This window comes from Pan troglodytes, chromosome 6, assembly GCF_028858775.2.
Source record: "Pan troglodytes isolate AG18354 chromosome 6, NHGRI_mPanTro3-v2.0_pri, whole genome shotgun sequence".
NCBI lineage: Eukaryota > Metazoa > Chordata > Mammalia > Primates > Hominidae > Pan > Pan troglodytes.
The window spans coordinates 9,254,413-9,271,297 of record NC_072404.2 but is presented as its reverse complement, the minus strand read 5'-3'; the positions used below and the strand labels follow the sequence as shown (position 1 = coordinate 9,271,297).

Here is a 16,885-nt window from a genome sequence, read left to right as displayed (position 1 = left end):
CTCCTAGTTTACCAAAGCCAAATAAAGAGGCTTATGAACAACAAAATACTTATTTTAATCAAGCATCCTTTTGAGATGTTTTCACCTGTTAACAGTGCCTGTCAACAATGCTCATATCCTAAACATGAACCAAAGGCGCTTCCATGCACAACAAGGAAAAACCAGCTCCTGTGAACGTGCGAGAAGAGTCTGCAAGTAGAAAATCTTAATACAGGTAGGGAAGGAAAAAACGCCACTCAAAGATAGTCAATGAATGGAGAGAGGAATAGGCAGAAGCAAGCCCCCTCCTGGCAGGCCCCCAGGGAACAGCACACAGCTACAGAACAAAGTCAAGCTACAGAAATGAGGAGCGAAGATGAAGGGGCAGAATCATCTAAAGGAAACAGGGAAAGGAAAAGGAATTCTTGCTCCCCAATTAGTCTGGAAAGCAGATAGATGAAAACAAAAATAAAAACACAAGATGACCAGTTTCATTTGTTGTAATTAAATGTGCAATATACTCAGTAATCAATACATGTTCCTTTGCTTGCCTTAAAAACCTTACTTTAAAAATTACTATAATCTTTTATGTAAAATTGGATTTGAAATTGCTAGCAATGTTTATTAAGCACTCCCATGCTAGCCTTTTTTTTTTTTTTTTTGAGACAGAGTCTCACTCTGTTGCCCAGGTTGGAATGCAGTGGTGCGGTCATGGCTCACTGCAGACTTGACCTCCCAGGCTCAAGTGATTCTCCCACCTCAGCCCCTCAACTAGCTGGGACGACAAGTGCACACCACCACACTCAGCTAAGTTTTTTTACGTTGTGTAGAGACAGGGTATTGCCATGTTGCCCAGGCTGGTCTCAAACTCCTGGCCTCAAGAGATCTGCCCACCTCAGCCTCCCAAAATGCCAGAATTATAGGCATGAGCCACAGTACCCAGACCCCCAGACCCTTTTTAAAAGGTTTAAATAGTGTTTGCCCAAAAACAGCAATTCTGGCTAGTTTAAGCAAAAAATGGGGATACAGTGGAAAACAAATACTGTAGACTTGAGGAGAAACTGAACATCCAAACCTCGGGATGGGCAAGAACCAGTTCCAGGCTGCAGTGATTTGTAGAGCTCCATAAAAAAGGGCCAAGAGATGACATGGCAGAAAAATGGCCAGTGAGGCCCCTGCTGTGTACATGTACTAGGGCATTCTCAGAAAGTGGCACATTTCTGTGATCCAAGCACTACCCAATTGTTGCCTACTACACTACAGCATACATACATAATGCTCTAATTTACATTTATATTATATTGAATATGCAGGTCATGCATCACTTAATGATGGGGATATGCTCTAAGAAATGCACTACTAGGCAATTCTGTCATTGTGCGAACATCACAGACATCACTTACACAAACCTAGATGTTATGGCCTCCTACACACCTAGGTTATATGATATATAGCCTATTGCTCCCAGACTACAAACCTGTGCAGCATGTTACTGTACTGAACACAGGAGCCAACTATACCACAAGTATTTATGTATCTAAACAAATCTGAACTGAGACAAGGTACCATAAACATACAGAATTATAATCTTTCAGGACCATTATATATGCAGTCTGTCATTGACCAAAATGTCATTATAGGGTACATGGCTGTACTGAAAGTTTTAAATACAAAATTTATGTATATTTAAATTTAAATTTACTCCTAATTTTCATTTACAACTTCATGCCTCAAATTTTTTATGCATACTATCTACCATTAACTTGAATGTATGAATTGACTCTATATTAGAGTTGTGGGGAGAATTTGACACTAGAATCATAAAGATTAAACAGCACTAACCAGAAATCGATGGTACAAATGTGTTTATCAATCCATCTTTCAAAGTTTTTTATTCGTATAATGAGCCTGTAACTTAAAATATGGCATGCCTTTTTCCAACAGATGAACAAAATAAGGCCCAAAACAATAATTCAAGTTCCCTCAAACAGGAAACAAACAAACAAAATCCCAGGTTCCCATCAATGCACCCTCAGTCTGAACCACTAAACAACTTTAGTACCATATTCTTCCTAAAATCCAGTAATAATACATTATGGTAAATAATTCTAATTGCTTTCATAATTTTTAAAAAGTTATAAATGCTGAATGTTTGAAAACTTAGAACATTCAGGAAAAAAGAGAAATCCCCATAACAAAGATAAGCACATTAAGTAGGCTGGTCTATTTCTTAATCATACTCACTGCATCATATTATAAAACAGTAATTTCTTATCTGTTTTATAATATGCGACTTCCACACCCTTTTCTACTTGCATGTGCATGCGTGACCCTATGTCAGAGAAAGCTGGTACTTGGAGACTCCCAGGAAAGGCTGGTCATGTGGAGAGGACTAGGAACAGGGGCTCCAGAGACAGGGGTGCATTCAAAGATCAGTTCCACCACTTATGAAGTGAGTGACCTTAACTTCTCTGGACCTCAATTTCCTCAACTATAAAATAGGGTTGTAAGGATGTACGATACTGTATAACTTGAAGGCCTTAGCACAATGCCTGATGCCAAGAAAAGCACTCCGTAAAAACAAGCTAGTACACTCTACAAAGAACTCTAACCTCATTTTTCACCTAATATATTCAGAAATCCTTCCATGTCAATTAGAGCTACTTCTAAACATCCTTTTTAATACTAACATTGTAGTCTTCTCATGTGCCACATCAGCCACTGTGAAAGCCACCAGAAGCATTCAGGTCCTCATCATTTGTCAAGGTCACCTGCTGTTGACGAACACAGATAGGGATGGAGGACTCCAGCCAACCCAGCTTGCTCCCTAAAGTAAGGAAAAAGTCAGAGTGGGTTAGGACTCCCAGTGTTTCCTCACTGGCTGATTTGGGACAATTCACAGGCCAAATGAGGTTTAGCTTTAAAAAAAAAAGTTTTTGTTGCCAATAGGATGTATGATGAAATTCACATTATTCACCCAAGAAAGAACAACTTTTGAAGTAAAGCAATTGTGGGTTTAAAATAAAACCTCTTAAGGCATCTCTACATCTAATAAAACACTAGATTATAATATTTTAATTGCTATGAAGTATTCATCTATATAAAAGCATAACACAAGTTATATTTCATGCTTTTCATTCCACAGAAGACAGCAAAGTTAGAGATGCAGATGGCCTATGTCTTTCCAACTGTAACATTCCATGATACAGATTTAAGTAATTTTCAAAATTCAGGAATTGATGAGCATCAACCAATCATATCAAGTTGCCACAAAAATGCAAATGGCTACAATCTCATCTGTCACTAACTCTCATCCACTGAGCTGCTCCATCTCAACCACTTGCCTCTTTGTGTATGCTTTATCTCAGCTCTGAACAGTGCTTCATCCTGCACATTTAATCTAACTCTCTGCTGGCCAAGATCCAAGTCGACATTTCCTACAGCTATGACAATAAGAGCCTAATTCAGAATGTAAAGGTCACTTGGAATGTACTGGCTAAATATGAAGGTCTTGATGTTTGGTCCTTTGGCAAGAATCCTGTTCTGATCTAGGTGTTGGGTTCCTCACTCCTGTTGATCAGCAGCTCTCCACCTGAATCCTTCATCTTTGTATTTCCACGTGCCAGTCTGAGTCCCCAGATTCCAACATGGCTTGCCTATATGTATCCCTGCTAGGGTCCTATTTAACACTTATCTACCAGATGCTGAATCCCCTGTATGGCTTAAAGGGCTCTCCAGGGTCATGTGCACATCGGCGCTGTATTTTTTGGTGTGTATGCCCTAATAAACTATAAGCTCTCTGAAGGAAGCAACTGTTATTGATCACTATACCTTTAACACAGCACTTTATTCACTGAGGCATTAGATGAATTAACTCCTGCTCACACACATTTTTAAAATTTTGACAAAAACTTGTATATATTTATTGTGTACGACATGTTTTGACACATATATATTGTGAAATGGCTAAATAGAGCTAATTATATGTATTACTTCACATACTTTTTTGTGGTAGGAATACTTAAAATTTACTTCTAGCAACTCAAGAATAAAACGAGTTATCATTAATTATAGTCACCATGTTGTACAACACATCTCTTGAATTTATTCCTTCTAAATGAAATTTTGTATCCTTTGACCAACATCTCCCAAACCCGTCCCTACTGCTTACACTCTGGCTAATCCGTTCATACTCTGCAGTATGAGTACTTGTAGTGGAAACTGCTGACACTTTTCTCAAACTGCAAAGCAATTACATATAAATTTAAGGGGCACATTGCAACACTGCTTCCTATCATTTAGCACTTTACAATCTGTACCTCACTCCTGGGTTCAATTTCTTTCTTTTTGAAGTGCATTTTTTAGTAGTTCCAACTACTAATCATCAACTTTGTTTTTTATCTACAATCTTTATTTCACTTACTTTTGAGATGGAGTCTCACTCCGTCGCCAGGCTGGAGTACAATGGCGCAACCTCAGCTCACTGCAATCTCTGCCTCCAGGGTTCAAGCAATTGTCCTGCTTCAGCCTCCCAAGTAGCTGGGACTGCAGGTGCATGCCACTGTGCCCAGCTAATTTTTGTATTTTTAGTAAGGATGGCATTTCACCATGTTGGTCAGGATGGTCTCGATCTCTTGAACTCGTGATCTGCCCACCTCGGCCTCCCAAAGTGCTGGGATTACAGGCATGAGCCACCGCGCCCAGCCATTTCATTTACTCTTAAGTATCACAATACTTTATGTGGACATGGAATTCTAGGTTGGTAGTGGATTTCCACTTCCAGCCTTTGATGTTATTACTCAATCATCTTCTGCTATGAACAAAATGCCTGCCAGTCTAGACATCAACTTTCCTCAGACTGCTTTCCTCTTATTTTCTAAGGCTTCATCTACAATATGTCTAGGTATGAATTTATTTTTATTTAACCTGTGTGGGGTTTACTACGGTTCTTGAAACTAAGAGCTCAGGCAGAACTTGTATTGATTATGAAAAATTCTCAGCCATTCTACCTTCTAATAGTGTCTCTCCTACTCTATTTCCTCTTTCTGGAAGCTCACAGAAGGTAATATGGGACTTCCTCATTCTAAAGTTCATGAATCGTAACCACTCATTTTCCATTTCTTTATCCCTTATTACTGTATTCCAAGCAATTTCCTCAGATCTCCTTTAAAAATCTATTGATTTTTCAATACAGTTTTTATCTTCAATTATATCTACCTGGCTCTTTAACCTGTCCATTGAGGTTTTTTTTTAAAAAAAAAACTTAATGACCATTATTTTCATTTCTAGAAGTCCTATTGGGTTCTTTTCCAACTCCATGTTATTTTTCTAATCTGTGCTCTTTCATTATGATCTTACCCCTTTCATCTCTCATAATTTTAAGCAAGAGATTATAATCTCTTTCATATATCCTATCATCTCAATCTCCTGGAATACTATTCATCTGCTAACTCTCCTTCATGGTGATTCATCTCCTTGTGTAGCTGGGCAATTTTTGTATTGCAAGCTCATCTATAGCATGACTTGTTTCTTCTGCAAGAGTCTTAGATTTTTAATTTGCTCTGCAGGTCAGTTTCAGACTTACTTTTGAGGGCTCTATTCATTTCCATAGTTCTAGACCAGATTTTGTGCTAATTTGTCTCAGCTTGAAGGTTAGTTGCACTGTAAGAAATGTTAAATTTGAATCCACCCCAATTATGAGGTGCAATCTTCGAGTTTAGATGTCCCTTTTTTATTCCTAATGATCACAACCCCAGGAGGACAGCAAGTTTCCTACACTTTCCCAAACCAGTAGGCAAAGTTTTTCTAGTTCTCTTTTCACAGATGGAAAAGCCCTTCAGGGTTTGATGCTAGAGAACCTTTACTCCACCTTCCAAGTCTATGCAGACCCAAGGCCATGCCTCCTACTCCTCCATGAGACCCTCAGGACTAAGCCATTGGGGCCTGTATTCAGATCAGAAACCACCACAGGCCTTGAGCTCCTGATTAACGCCCTAGCTCTGAATTTTCTGTTCATAGCTGGCACCTAGGGATTCCTTGGTATTTTAAACTTCAGAAATGCTTGTTTGTTCTTGTTATATTTTGTCCACAGTTTCTGTGTGTTTTTAGCAGGGTGGTGAAGGGAGTCCTCCACATTCAGCTTTGGTGACAATGTTGCTAGAAGCCTCCAGCAGTCACAACATATGAAATAGAAATGATCACTTCAGAGAATTGTGATAATTACTTACCATTCTGCCAAATGACAATTTTTTTCCCAGCCTCAATAATAGATTTCAAATTTGGAAAAAATATTCCCAAGGTATTTTAAGATCATTTTTGTCACTATGCATTTCAAATGCCTCCATAGTTCTCTTTCCTTGAGAATTTCAATAGAACAAGAACATACCGGTTGACTCTTTTCTCCCTACCCATTCATTCCATAATGAACTTCAATCTACTTTATACTCCTAGAACTCCAGTGAGATTGAGCTAAAAAAGATCACCATTACCCACGTAATCAACAAATCCAATGGCCTTTTGTTCTCATCTATTTACCTCTCTAAGCAAGACTGACCATTCCATTTTTTCCATCCCAATACTACTGCAGTTCAAATATTATTTCTATATTATCATAACCATTCCCTAACTCATCTCCATCACTCTACTCTCCCCCCAGGCCCATCGCCCTGCAATTTATCCAGGTTGTATCCCAGCCAGGCTAATATTACTATAATACCTCTCCAGTCATGTCAACTGCCCATACTCCCCACTCTACTACCGTGACTCATCACTCCCTAATATTACAGGAAAAAAAAAGATAAATAAGGCAGGATTCCTCTACACAAAAGAATAAATAACACCACCTAACACTTACTGGATGCATGCTATGTACTTCGTAATGCGATAAAAACACCTTACCTACAATCATATCAATCAGCCCTCACAACAACTACAGGAAGCAGGTAGAATCATTACACAATTCTTCAGGGATAAGAAAAGTCGAGATTAATGAAGATTAAGTAGCCAACCCAAGGATGCAAAGCTAGCAAGTGGTTAAGTTTGTTTTATTTTATGCCAAGCCTATCCTCTTAAACAGTATGCTATACTGTCTCCACAAATATTTATACCAAAAGCCCAGACCCTCCTCTGGTTGCAAAATTCATCTATCCACACAACTTAACAGTTCTGTCTGGATGCCTCAAAGGTCCCTCACATTAATAAATTCAAAACCAAACTAATGATCATGCTGCCCAGAGGTGGTCCAACCTCAGTGAACGGTTATACTAGCCAACTAGTCATGCAAGCCAGAAACGTGGACGTCACCTTTGATATTTTCTCATTCACCTTCCATACCCAACCCATGACCAAATCCCATGTATTTTTTGCCTCTTAAATCCCTCTCTAGTGCATCTACCTCTCTCCATCTCCAGCACCACCACCTAGCCCAAGCTGCTACTTTCTCTCACCTCAATTGTTGTTACAGTCCAACACATCTACAGTCATTCATTCTGGTTTCTTCCAACCCATTCTCAATTTTGCAACAAAAATAATGCTTTATTCCCCCCACTCAAGATGATTTTAAAATACAAATCTGATCATTTCACAGATTTTGGACTCAGTACCAAAGCTTTAAGTCTATCTTTATTTGAGGGTCTGAAGCAATAGGAATGCAAAGAGTGGTGACAGCTGGGTTTCAGCCACAAAAACAAAGCAATTTCTAGTGAATCCAGAATGATGCCAGCACAGACATAGAAGCAAACTGAGAGATGATGGCCAAAAGGACAGTACCCGGGAGCTTTTGAGCATGTGGCTCTAGTTATTCCCTAGGTGGAAGTGAATACTAAACTTGCCAAATGTAAAGAAATTCTCCTAGTTATACTGTGATACCCCAGGACTCCTACAATAAAATCCTTTTTTCCTTAAGTAGTTCAGACTGAGTTTCTAGCTTGCAACCAGGAGTTTTAGCTAAGACAACCGTTTTAGAAGAGCCAAGACAGCACGCTTAGAAAAAGGGAATATGCCTACAAGGCAAAAATAAAACAAATTCTACATAGAGTAAAAATACCTTTGGCCGGGAAATACATAAATATGCTTAATGTTTGTAAACTCATGTATCTCTTCCTTTTAAAGGTGTTACATAAAATGCTTTAGGGTAACAGCCATGTTTTGTTTTATGTTCTGCAAATCATTACAGCTTACTGTAAGAGCTGAATAAATGCTGAATAAAAAAATCAGAAGTAAAAGCATGACTATACAATAATATAAATCGAAGTTGCATCCCTGGCAACTTGCTCCCTTTGGGAACAGTTTATACACTCATGTAAAAAAAAAAAAAAATCTTTTTCTAGTGACACTCTGCCACTATTCTATTACCTGGTTTTGATTTCACATAGCTGGGTATTATAAACTCGCCTTGCTCTTAGCCAGAAATTGTACATGTTACCTAAGCATACTAAAAAGCGGTGAATCATGGAAGGAAAAAAAAAAAAAAACTTGGCTGTGGAAACCACAGATTATATCCTATATGAACACTTTTTCTGTTGCCATCTGGTGGTTTGTGTATAAAAATCAACACTGACATCCATTGTATAGAAGGGCTTGGTCATACCCTATCAAAATCTCTTTCATTCTTTTCGCATCGCGCCTAACACCTAGAGAGAAGATAAAACTGACCTTCACTTTGAAAACAGGCTCACAAACACACAAAATAAATTAAGGATCACACCAGAGAGAGGGACTCACAAATACTACCACCTGTGGAAATCAGCACCCTTAGTTAAGTATGATAGGTTATACCTTTATGATACAAAATCCCTCCTTACTCTAAAACTGAAATATATTCTAATTAGCCTGCTTGGGTTGCTAAAATTCCTGCTACCAACTATTCCTAATAAAGGCAACTACCAGAGCTCCCCAAGTTTCCATATTCCTCCCCAAATCACCATAGTCATTACGTGGTTATCTCCCTCTATTTTTTTCTCATTGGAAAGACTATTCATCGTTGTAAAATTAAGCTTACACACTTGAGAGCTTCCAACCCCCTCAAGGTAAAGAATTAGGTTTAGAATACCATGGAGAGTTACAGAAAGGAGAAAAGGCAACCAAACACTGCACAAAGACTAATTCTACGTAATAATATGGACCCCAGGGTCTAGCCCATTCTTTGAACCCACAACTCCAAAGCCTAGCCTTATCCATTTAAAAAAAATTTGTTTGAAAATGAACCAAAGCCAAAAACACTGCAGAAACTATAGTCTTAGCCCATGTTCATCAAGCTAATCTCCAAAAATCAGAAATAGATTTACTTGACTGACATATCTGTTTTCAAGAAATTGGACTATTTAATTGATAGCTGTTATCTTCACTAGACATTGTCTGTATATCAATAAAGTGCCAGTTAAGCCTGTTAAAGTGAAAAATTATTGTGTTAATTTTAAAGACCCTTTGTTTTACTAAAAGCCCCTAATGAAGACAATTAAACCAACATAACATTATGTTAAGCACAAAAACAGACATCTACTAATCTCTTTAATTACTGATGGTCACTGTACAGTAAATATAAACATTCTCATCCATCGCCATTTTCTCATATCTTTTTAAGTTTCTCACTGCATTAATTACCTCCAGATTTGTTAGCCTTGCCCCTTCTTTCAGCCATGTAGATAAATAAGCATCTCACATTTTAAGAAAATTTATTTCTCCAAATTTCAGGCTTATACTGATAAATTATGTCACCAATTTGTTTTACAGAACCTAAAATTTTGAACATGAACCATTTTTAGGCTAGAGTAAATATATCATGTGTTAGACGGCAGGACCTAAGGAGAAATACTACATTGCATCTTAGTTGTCTTCAACATTGTAAATACTCTGAGAAAAGTAAAATGAAGAAAATTAGGTTCTAAGCTAAGACATATGGAGTTACAGAATCCCCAGACAGGAGACACATGCAGAGTCTAGTGAAGGGCAGAAAGGATGACAACATATAGAAGATCAGAGAATCAGAGTAGAACAATTTTGGACATCTAGTCTAATCCCTCCTTTTATAGGTGAGAAAACAGACTCAGAGAGACTAACAGACTTGCTCATATTGCACAGTAGTTACAGAATGAAGTATAAACGAGGCCTACTGATCCTTAGCCCAATGTCTTTCCATTTACCATATCCATGTTTCTAGGAAAGCTTTATAAAAAATGCTTTCATTCCCACAATACCCACAGGAGATTGGGACCAGGCTGATGGAATGAGTTTCTGGCTTTGGAGCTTTCTGTCAGGAAGCCAACCACCTAAATACTAGAATTGCACATACATAAACAAGGGTTCCCTACAGCAATGCTCCCATAATAATCATGATTTTTCTATTTGGATTTAGTGGCAACACTGTTCACATAATGAAGCTCTAAGAGTAGTAACCTCTCCAGAACAGATCTCAGGTATAGGATCAATAACTGGCAGGTAGGTATCTAACTGTGACAGACTTTTGCATTTCAGGGATTCACGAAGAACCTATAGCTTCTTTCTACGTGCTACCATAGGATGGCAGGAGGTGCCATATTTGCTGTCCCAACTGACAAAATATGTCCTCCCTCAGGATTATGGGTACAAACGTTTATGCCCTTTTTTAAAAAAAAAGAGGTGTACATACTTAGGGGGAAATTTAAGATAATGCCTTACAGAAATGAAGTCAAATAAAATTTTAGAAACTATGCAAATTAAAATGCTCGGTTACTTTGGGTTAAATGTATAATTGGGTACCAGGAGTATTTAATCAAATAACAAAACATCAATAGCTTTCTTTTGTAAATAACCCTTAATTTTTCTTTATACTACACCTTTCAATGTGATTTTCATTCCCCACCTTGAGCTTAATTCAACTTTCAATGCATTTGGACCTGGAGGTCTACTCTCATAACTACCACTTTCTTTACTTCTTAGAGAAATTTAAGCCGTGACCTAATCAGAATCCTCACTTTGTGTCCATTCCATTCTCTAGTTTCAGTCAGCTGACATTACCAGTCTCTGATCTCTGGGACACCGTAAGGCAGGCAGGCAGAAAGACACTACATGCCACACACCTCTGCCACCTTAAACGCCAAATCCTATGTATTCCAATACAAGCAATACAGGGGCTCTGAGGATGGAAATAACATAAAGGCAACTGGTAGGGAGAATTAAACTACACAGTCTTACCTGATATCACTTAATTACCCACTTAACTTGCAGCCTTCCACATTGTTTTATCTCAGTATTTGAGGGTCCAGGAAACTTCTGGTTAGGTATAAACCCCAGTATAGCCTAAACTTAACTGTTTACATAAAATGTGTGCTAAGGCAAACTAATAAAAGATCAGTACCTTACAAACTCCACCTACTTATTTAAAGAACTCAAATTCATACACTTCAGTGCAGATAAAAGAATTTTCCAAATGTTCCTCAAAGAAATGGTTGGTGCACTCCCAGTAGTCCATTCTGGGGTGGTCTAATCTCTGCCAACCATGAAGCTGGAATTCATGTTATGTTATGGAAGAAAAATTGGGGTAGGGGAATACATCAAAATGGTGATAGTCATTTTCTTAGAGGAGACGAATGGGTAGATGGAAGGGGTTACATACATCCCTCATCTCTATTTTCCAAATTATGTAATTTTTATTTTGCAATCATAATCGTAAATAAGGTTTATCTAAAACTTGAGGTCAGATTACTCAATACTGTTTTTAGAAAATATCAACCACCGTCTTTCCCTTTGGTACAGATCTGATTGCTGCCCGTTTTTCCCTCTCCTTATAAAGGCAGAGGCTACATGGGAAACGCTCCAGCCCAGGGGTTATGAACTCAAGTTATGTTCAGACTCTGGATCAGACTTTTCATTCTGGCATCACCACTCCTAGTCCTGGGACCTCAGGAAAGTCAGTTAACATCTGAATGCCTCAGTTTTCCCATAGGTAAGATGAGAACAAAAATGCTGTCTACCTCTCAGGAGCTGCTGTGAAGAATAAATGAGCACTTAGTGCTTGGCACGTAAAGGTTCAATAAAGGACAGCTACAGGTGGCTATGCAGACTGCATAGAGGGTAATAACTGCTTATTGTTGGATTTGGAAGACAGTAACCAACCAAGAGACCAGTTGTCTGTTAAATACCCAGTGGCCTAATAAAATTTAATTAACTATCTGAGCACTCACTAAGCAAGATTCTTTATTAAGATGATATTCAAGTAAGGGAGTCTAGAACTCAAGTTCCAGTTGAAACTCAAATTACAAAGTTGTAAAGGGAGTAGGTTAGGAGGAGGGGAAGCAAAGTACTTCTGGATTAATGGAAAGCAACATGGGCCCAAAAGGAAGCTAGATTTGTAGTGAACTCAACACTCTAGCAAACAAGTGGCAGAAATGCCTAATTAGTAGTCCCTGTCCAAGGCTGGGAATTGGCCTGAGAAAAGTGACCCAGACCACAGAAAAATCAGGCTAAGGATGACAGAGAAATTGAGTGAGATTATGGGATTAACCAACACAAGGATTAAAAATAAAAAATAAAAAAAGTAACACAAACATACAAGAATCACTTGTGGAGTTTTTAAATGCATGCTTCTGAGAACCAACAGGTCTGAGGCGGAGTCCAGATAACTGTATTTTAAATTTTCACCAGTGATTCCGATGTACACCTCAGGCAGCACAAAGCAGGGGCTCAACAGTTTCAGTAGGAATAAACGATACATAAGTGAAAAGCTAGTGTACTCTGTTGAGTTTCAGATCATGAACCTGGAACAGGTATAAGTGAACACAGGCCCAAGGTCCATAAAAGTCACTGCAATTGTTGGGGGAGGACAATAAGCCCAGGAAGGCATGAAAGGGAAATCAAGCCATGTGGTCTCACGTAAAAGCATTAGAGCAGTGGTTCTCAAACTTGGCTAAACATGAGAATCACCTGGAGGGAGGAGGTGGTGTCTCAGCATCCTGATGCCCAGATCAAACCTCAAGTTCATTAAAACCAATTCTAGGAGTGACATCCAGGCATCAGAAGTTTAAAGCTCCAGGTGATTCCAATGTGCAACCAAGTTTGAGAAACACTGGGCTAGAGAGTTTCCAGGAAGTCAGCGGGTGTCTGGAATGGGGGGAAACACAAGGTAATAAGTGAGTAGTTCTCGAATTCCAACGTGTATTAGAATCACATGGTAAGCAAATGTGGCTCATGGAAGAGGAAGAGTAGGTACTCTACAGCTTCATCAAATTCCCCAGGTGATTCTAACACATACCAAAGCTTGAGAACCATAGGTCCAAGTGGAGACAATTTCAAATGAGAAACTGAGGACTATGAACAAACAGCCCCATGGACAAGAACATTCCTATCCTTTCTAGGCCTGAGGAATGCAAGCTGAATCTAGGAGGTCTACTGAACACTGCCAGAATCAATAAGCCTGTAAAGGGTCCCGCAGTAAAGCTAAAGGCACCACGGACTTCACACATAAGACTGCTTATACATCTTTAGCCTCAGAAGTCATCCTTCCAAACCACTCACAGCTGGCTCCTTGGTGGATGGCATAAAGAAAGCATGTGTTGCCACCTGCCTTCCAGAATTAAAGACTTGGCTTTTTAGGAATCCGGGAAAGTCACAAGCAATTAAACACACAGCAATAAGCAGAGCATACAACTCAGAAATTCTCATCACCACATAGAAAGAAGAAACTCCAGGGCATATTAAAGTTACATTTGGAAGACCTGAACCTGGCGGTTCACATCATGATCAGTTACATAGAGGGTCTGTAACCTAGGTTATAAAAACGTAACTTTTACTGATCAATGTCGCACATGTTTATTCTCAAGATACACGACCTAGCCTACTTACATGAGGTGCAGAGAAATTAGGCATAGCTTCACCTAGCTACAATGTAATAATATGGTACTTAGGAGGCGTTCCAACGTAGTGGTAACTATTCCATTTAGAATGTTACATCTCATAAGATTCAAGAGAATGCACTCCTGCGCATATGACCAACTCATCATCCCATCAGAAATCTCTTATAACAGCACCAGAATTTTCATTTTCAAGATACATGAGCTTTTGTCAAATGGTGACATCTCCTCTGTAATATGAATTTTCAATATGATATTAAAAAAGATGGATATATTACACATTTCACAGAGCAAAGAGAACAGAAACCCGTCAATGAATTTAAAATTTGTGACAACCTATCTGAAATTTTACACTAAAAGATCTGTACACTTTCATAAGCCATATAAATGTAAAACAGGTACCAATGTTTTTACTGCCAAAAAGGAATAAAATATTCCTCCCTAACAAAGTTCAGTTGTTGCCTTAATATATCTTTAAAATGTATTTTCATTAACATTTCAGTTGTTAAAATGCAATGCTTTACACAGCCTTCAAAGTGCAACTGATAAAAACTTGAAATCTATGTAATATACTTCAAAACAAAGCCACTGGCAGATTTTTTCCCCACCATTTCAGTCTGTGCACGAATCTTCAAATGTATGAACGTACAGGTCTTAGTGCAAAATGCAAGTCACTGTTTAAAAAAAAAAAACTTAATAAACACATTATTTTAAAAGTCATCCTGATTTAGATTTCTTCACTTGAACCTGGTTTCTCTAACAATCTACAGATCCCACTGTACAAAATGACTTAATAAATGCTTTTCTTCCAGAGTAAGTCATTAAGCAAAAAGCACAAATAAGTGAAATGAAAATTTTCCAAGTAATGGAAGAGTTAAATTAACCAGAAATATGGCAATTTGTTTTCATGTAGTAAAACATAAGAGGGAGCATTTATGAAAGCTGGAGGGGGGTGGAGGGGCACAATTTAGATAACGTTACATAAGCATTCATAAAAAAAAGTATGAGTTCGTTGTTAAGCTATTGGATGATAGTTTTGAGCTCAGACCTTTAAAATGTTACTACATTTAAGTCATGTTACTACACATAAATCATCTTCACAGGACACAGAACACAGCTAATTTAAGTTTAATGCTCTCATCTTCGTCAATCTCAGAATACCGAGTTCCTTACCATGACTGTTCGTTAGCTGTATCTTGGAATACGACTAAGTTAATTTTCCGACAACTACCATCAGCAAAACCAGTTCACTAACGTGTTTTAAAGACGTTACCAAAGGACGTATTAAAATAGTTATTTCGGGGTTGAGGGGGGTGTTTTGGTTTAAAGACCAGCAAACTTCAAAAGAAAAGGATGCTAGCTAGCAGGGGTATGTTACGGGTTTTGTCGGGGGCGGGGAGGGGGTGGAGCGAAGCCCAGATTTGGGAGGGAAAGCTCGTTTCACAAGAGATCCCATCTCTCGTTTCAAAAGGTCATTTCCATTCAGCAGATCCTCTTTCCCTATTTCAGAACTCATCACTGTATTCTAAACAGAAGCCAACAGAGGGAGAAAAACAAAGCCAAGTGCAAAAGCTGTGGGCACTGAAAGTTTTGCTCCACCGGCCGCGCAGCACCCACTTGGGGTCGGGCTTTGGGACTTGGGGGAGTCAGGAGCAGGCGGGGGCTGGGGAGAGGACGAGGCCCTGGGGAGGGGCTGGAAAAGGCTTTTCACAGCGACTGGCACTTGATATTTGCAAGTCTTGTGGATGTCACTCACCGGAAACCAGACCCTGCGGTGCGAAGACTCAGGTACAGACCAGCCCCTTTTTCATCCATGCAATGGGAAGGGGACTCGGGCATCCTTTTAAGGAGCTGAGGAATGGGTCCTCAACTTAAAAATTTTTGTTTGTGCTACTGCGATATAAAAAAAATAAAACGCAAAGCAGCAGACAGGGTGCAGGCTCTACAGGGCTCCGTTTCCCTCTCCTCCGAGTCTGGCGTGGAGGAGCCCCTGGGCTCCCTAGAGCCCCCAGCAAGGCGCATCCCGACCCGGGCCGGGAGGCGGGGGGACCCCGGACACACTCTCGCTGCTCAAGTTCGCGCCTCCGCGCCCCGAGGCGACGCCCCCGGCCCGCGACCCCGCGCGCACCTACCTTGCGCCAGCGCCCGGAGCAAGTGCAGCTGCAGCGCCAGCAGCGCCCACCAGCCGCGGCGGCCCGGCCCCAACTTTGCCGCCCGCCGCCCGCCGCACCGCCCCGCGCCCGCCGTGTCCCCGCCGGGGGTCTCCGGCGCCGCCCGGGGTCGCGAGGGCTCCGGGCCGGGGCGCGGCGCCGGCGAGGGGCGGGCGCGGCCGGGCGAGGATCCCCGCGGCCGCCCGGGGCCCGCGCGCTCAGGGGGCTCCGCGCCGCCGCCGCCGCCACCGGCCGCCGAGGGCCGGGCGCCCCGGGCCATGCCGAGCAGCCGCCACCCCGAGCGCCGCGCCGGCCGGACGGGCGGGCAGGACGGCTCCGAGCGGGCGCGGCCACTCCGCGGGAGGCGCGGCGCCCCCCGGCCCGAGGTGAGCGGCCGCCCAGCGCTGAGGGGCGGCGTCCCGGGTCCCCGCGTGAGGGGCGCGGCGCGGGCCGGGGACGAGCCGGGCGAGAAGAAGTTGTCAACGGAGGAAATTCGCGTCCGGCGCTCACGCAGTCCCGAGCCCGCCGCGGCCGGGGCGCCAGGCCCCGCCGCGCTAGCTCCGAGGGGTCCGCCGGGCGCTGAGGAGCCACCGCCGCCGCCCCCGCCCGGCGCTGAGAAGAAAGTGCGCCCGCCCGCACGTCGCGGTCGCGCTCGCCCTCAGCCGCCGCGGCCGCCGCTCCCCATTCACAGCCCGGCCGCACGCGCCGCCCGCGCCCGCCGCCCGCCGCCCGCCGCCCACCGTTGATTGGCCGAGGGAGGCGGCGCCCGCTCCCAGGGCCCGCCCCCCAGGCCCTCGCTTGTTTTCAAAGTCGCGGCGCCCGCCCGCCTGCAATTTTGTGCCGGCCCGGGCGCCTGGCTCGGGCGGCTCCCCGCGCCGGCTGCGCCCCCTAGGGACCCGTAGTGGGGACTGCAGGCGGCGTCGATTCGGCACG

At 41.7% G+C, this 16,885-nt stretch overlaps 1 protein-coding gene across 3 annotated transcripts in view; it reads right to left on the bottom strand.

Annotated features, from left to right (window-relative positions):
- SDK1 (sidekick cell adhesion molecule 1) overlaps positions 1-16,278 on the bottom strand; it is a 961,868-nt gene extending 945,590 nt beyond the window's left edge. For all 3 annotated transcript variants that reach the window (XM_054687368.2, XM_518946.7, XM_054687367.2), the window contains exon 1: positions 15,935-16,278. In XM_054687368.2, the coding sequence (XP_054543343.2) occupies positions 15,935-16,232 (298 nt within the window). In that variant the 5' untranslated portion in view covers positions 16,233-16,278. The remainder of the gene's footprint in view (positions 1-15,934) is intronic.
- Between the last annotated feature and the right edge of the window lie 607 nt (positions 16,279-16,885).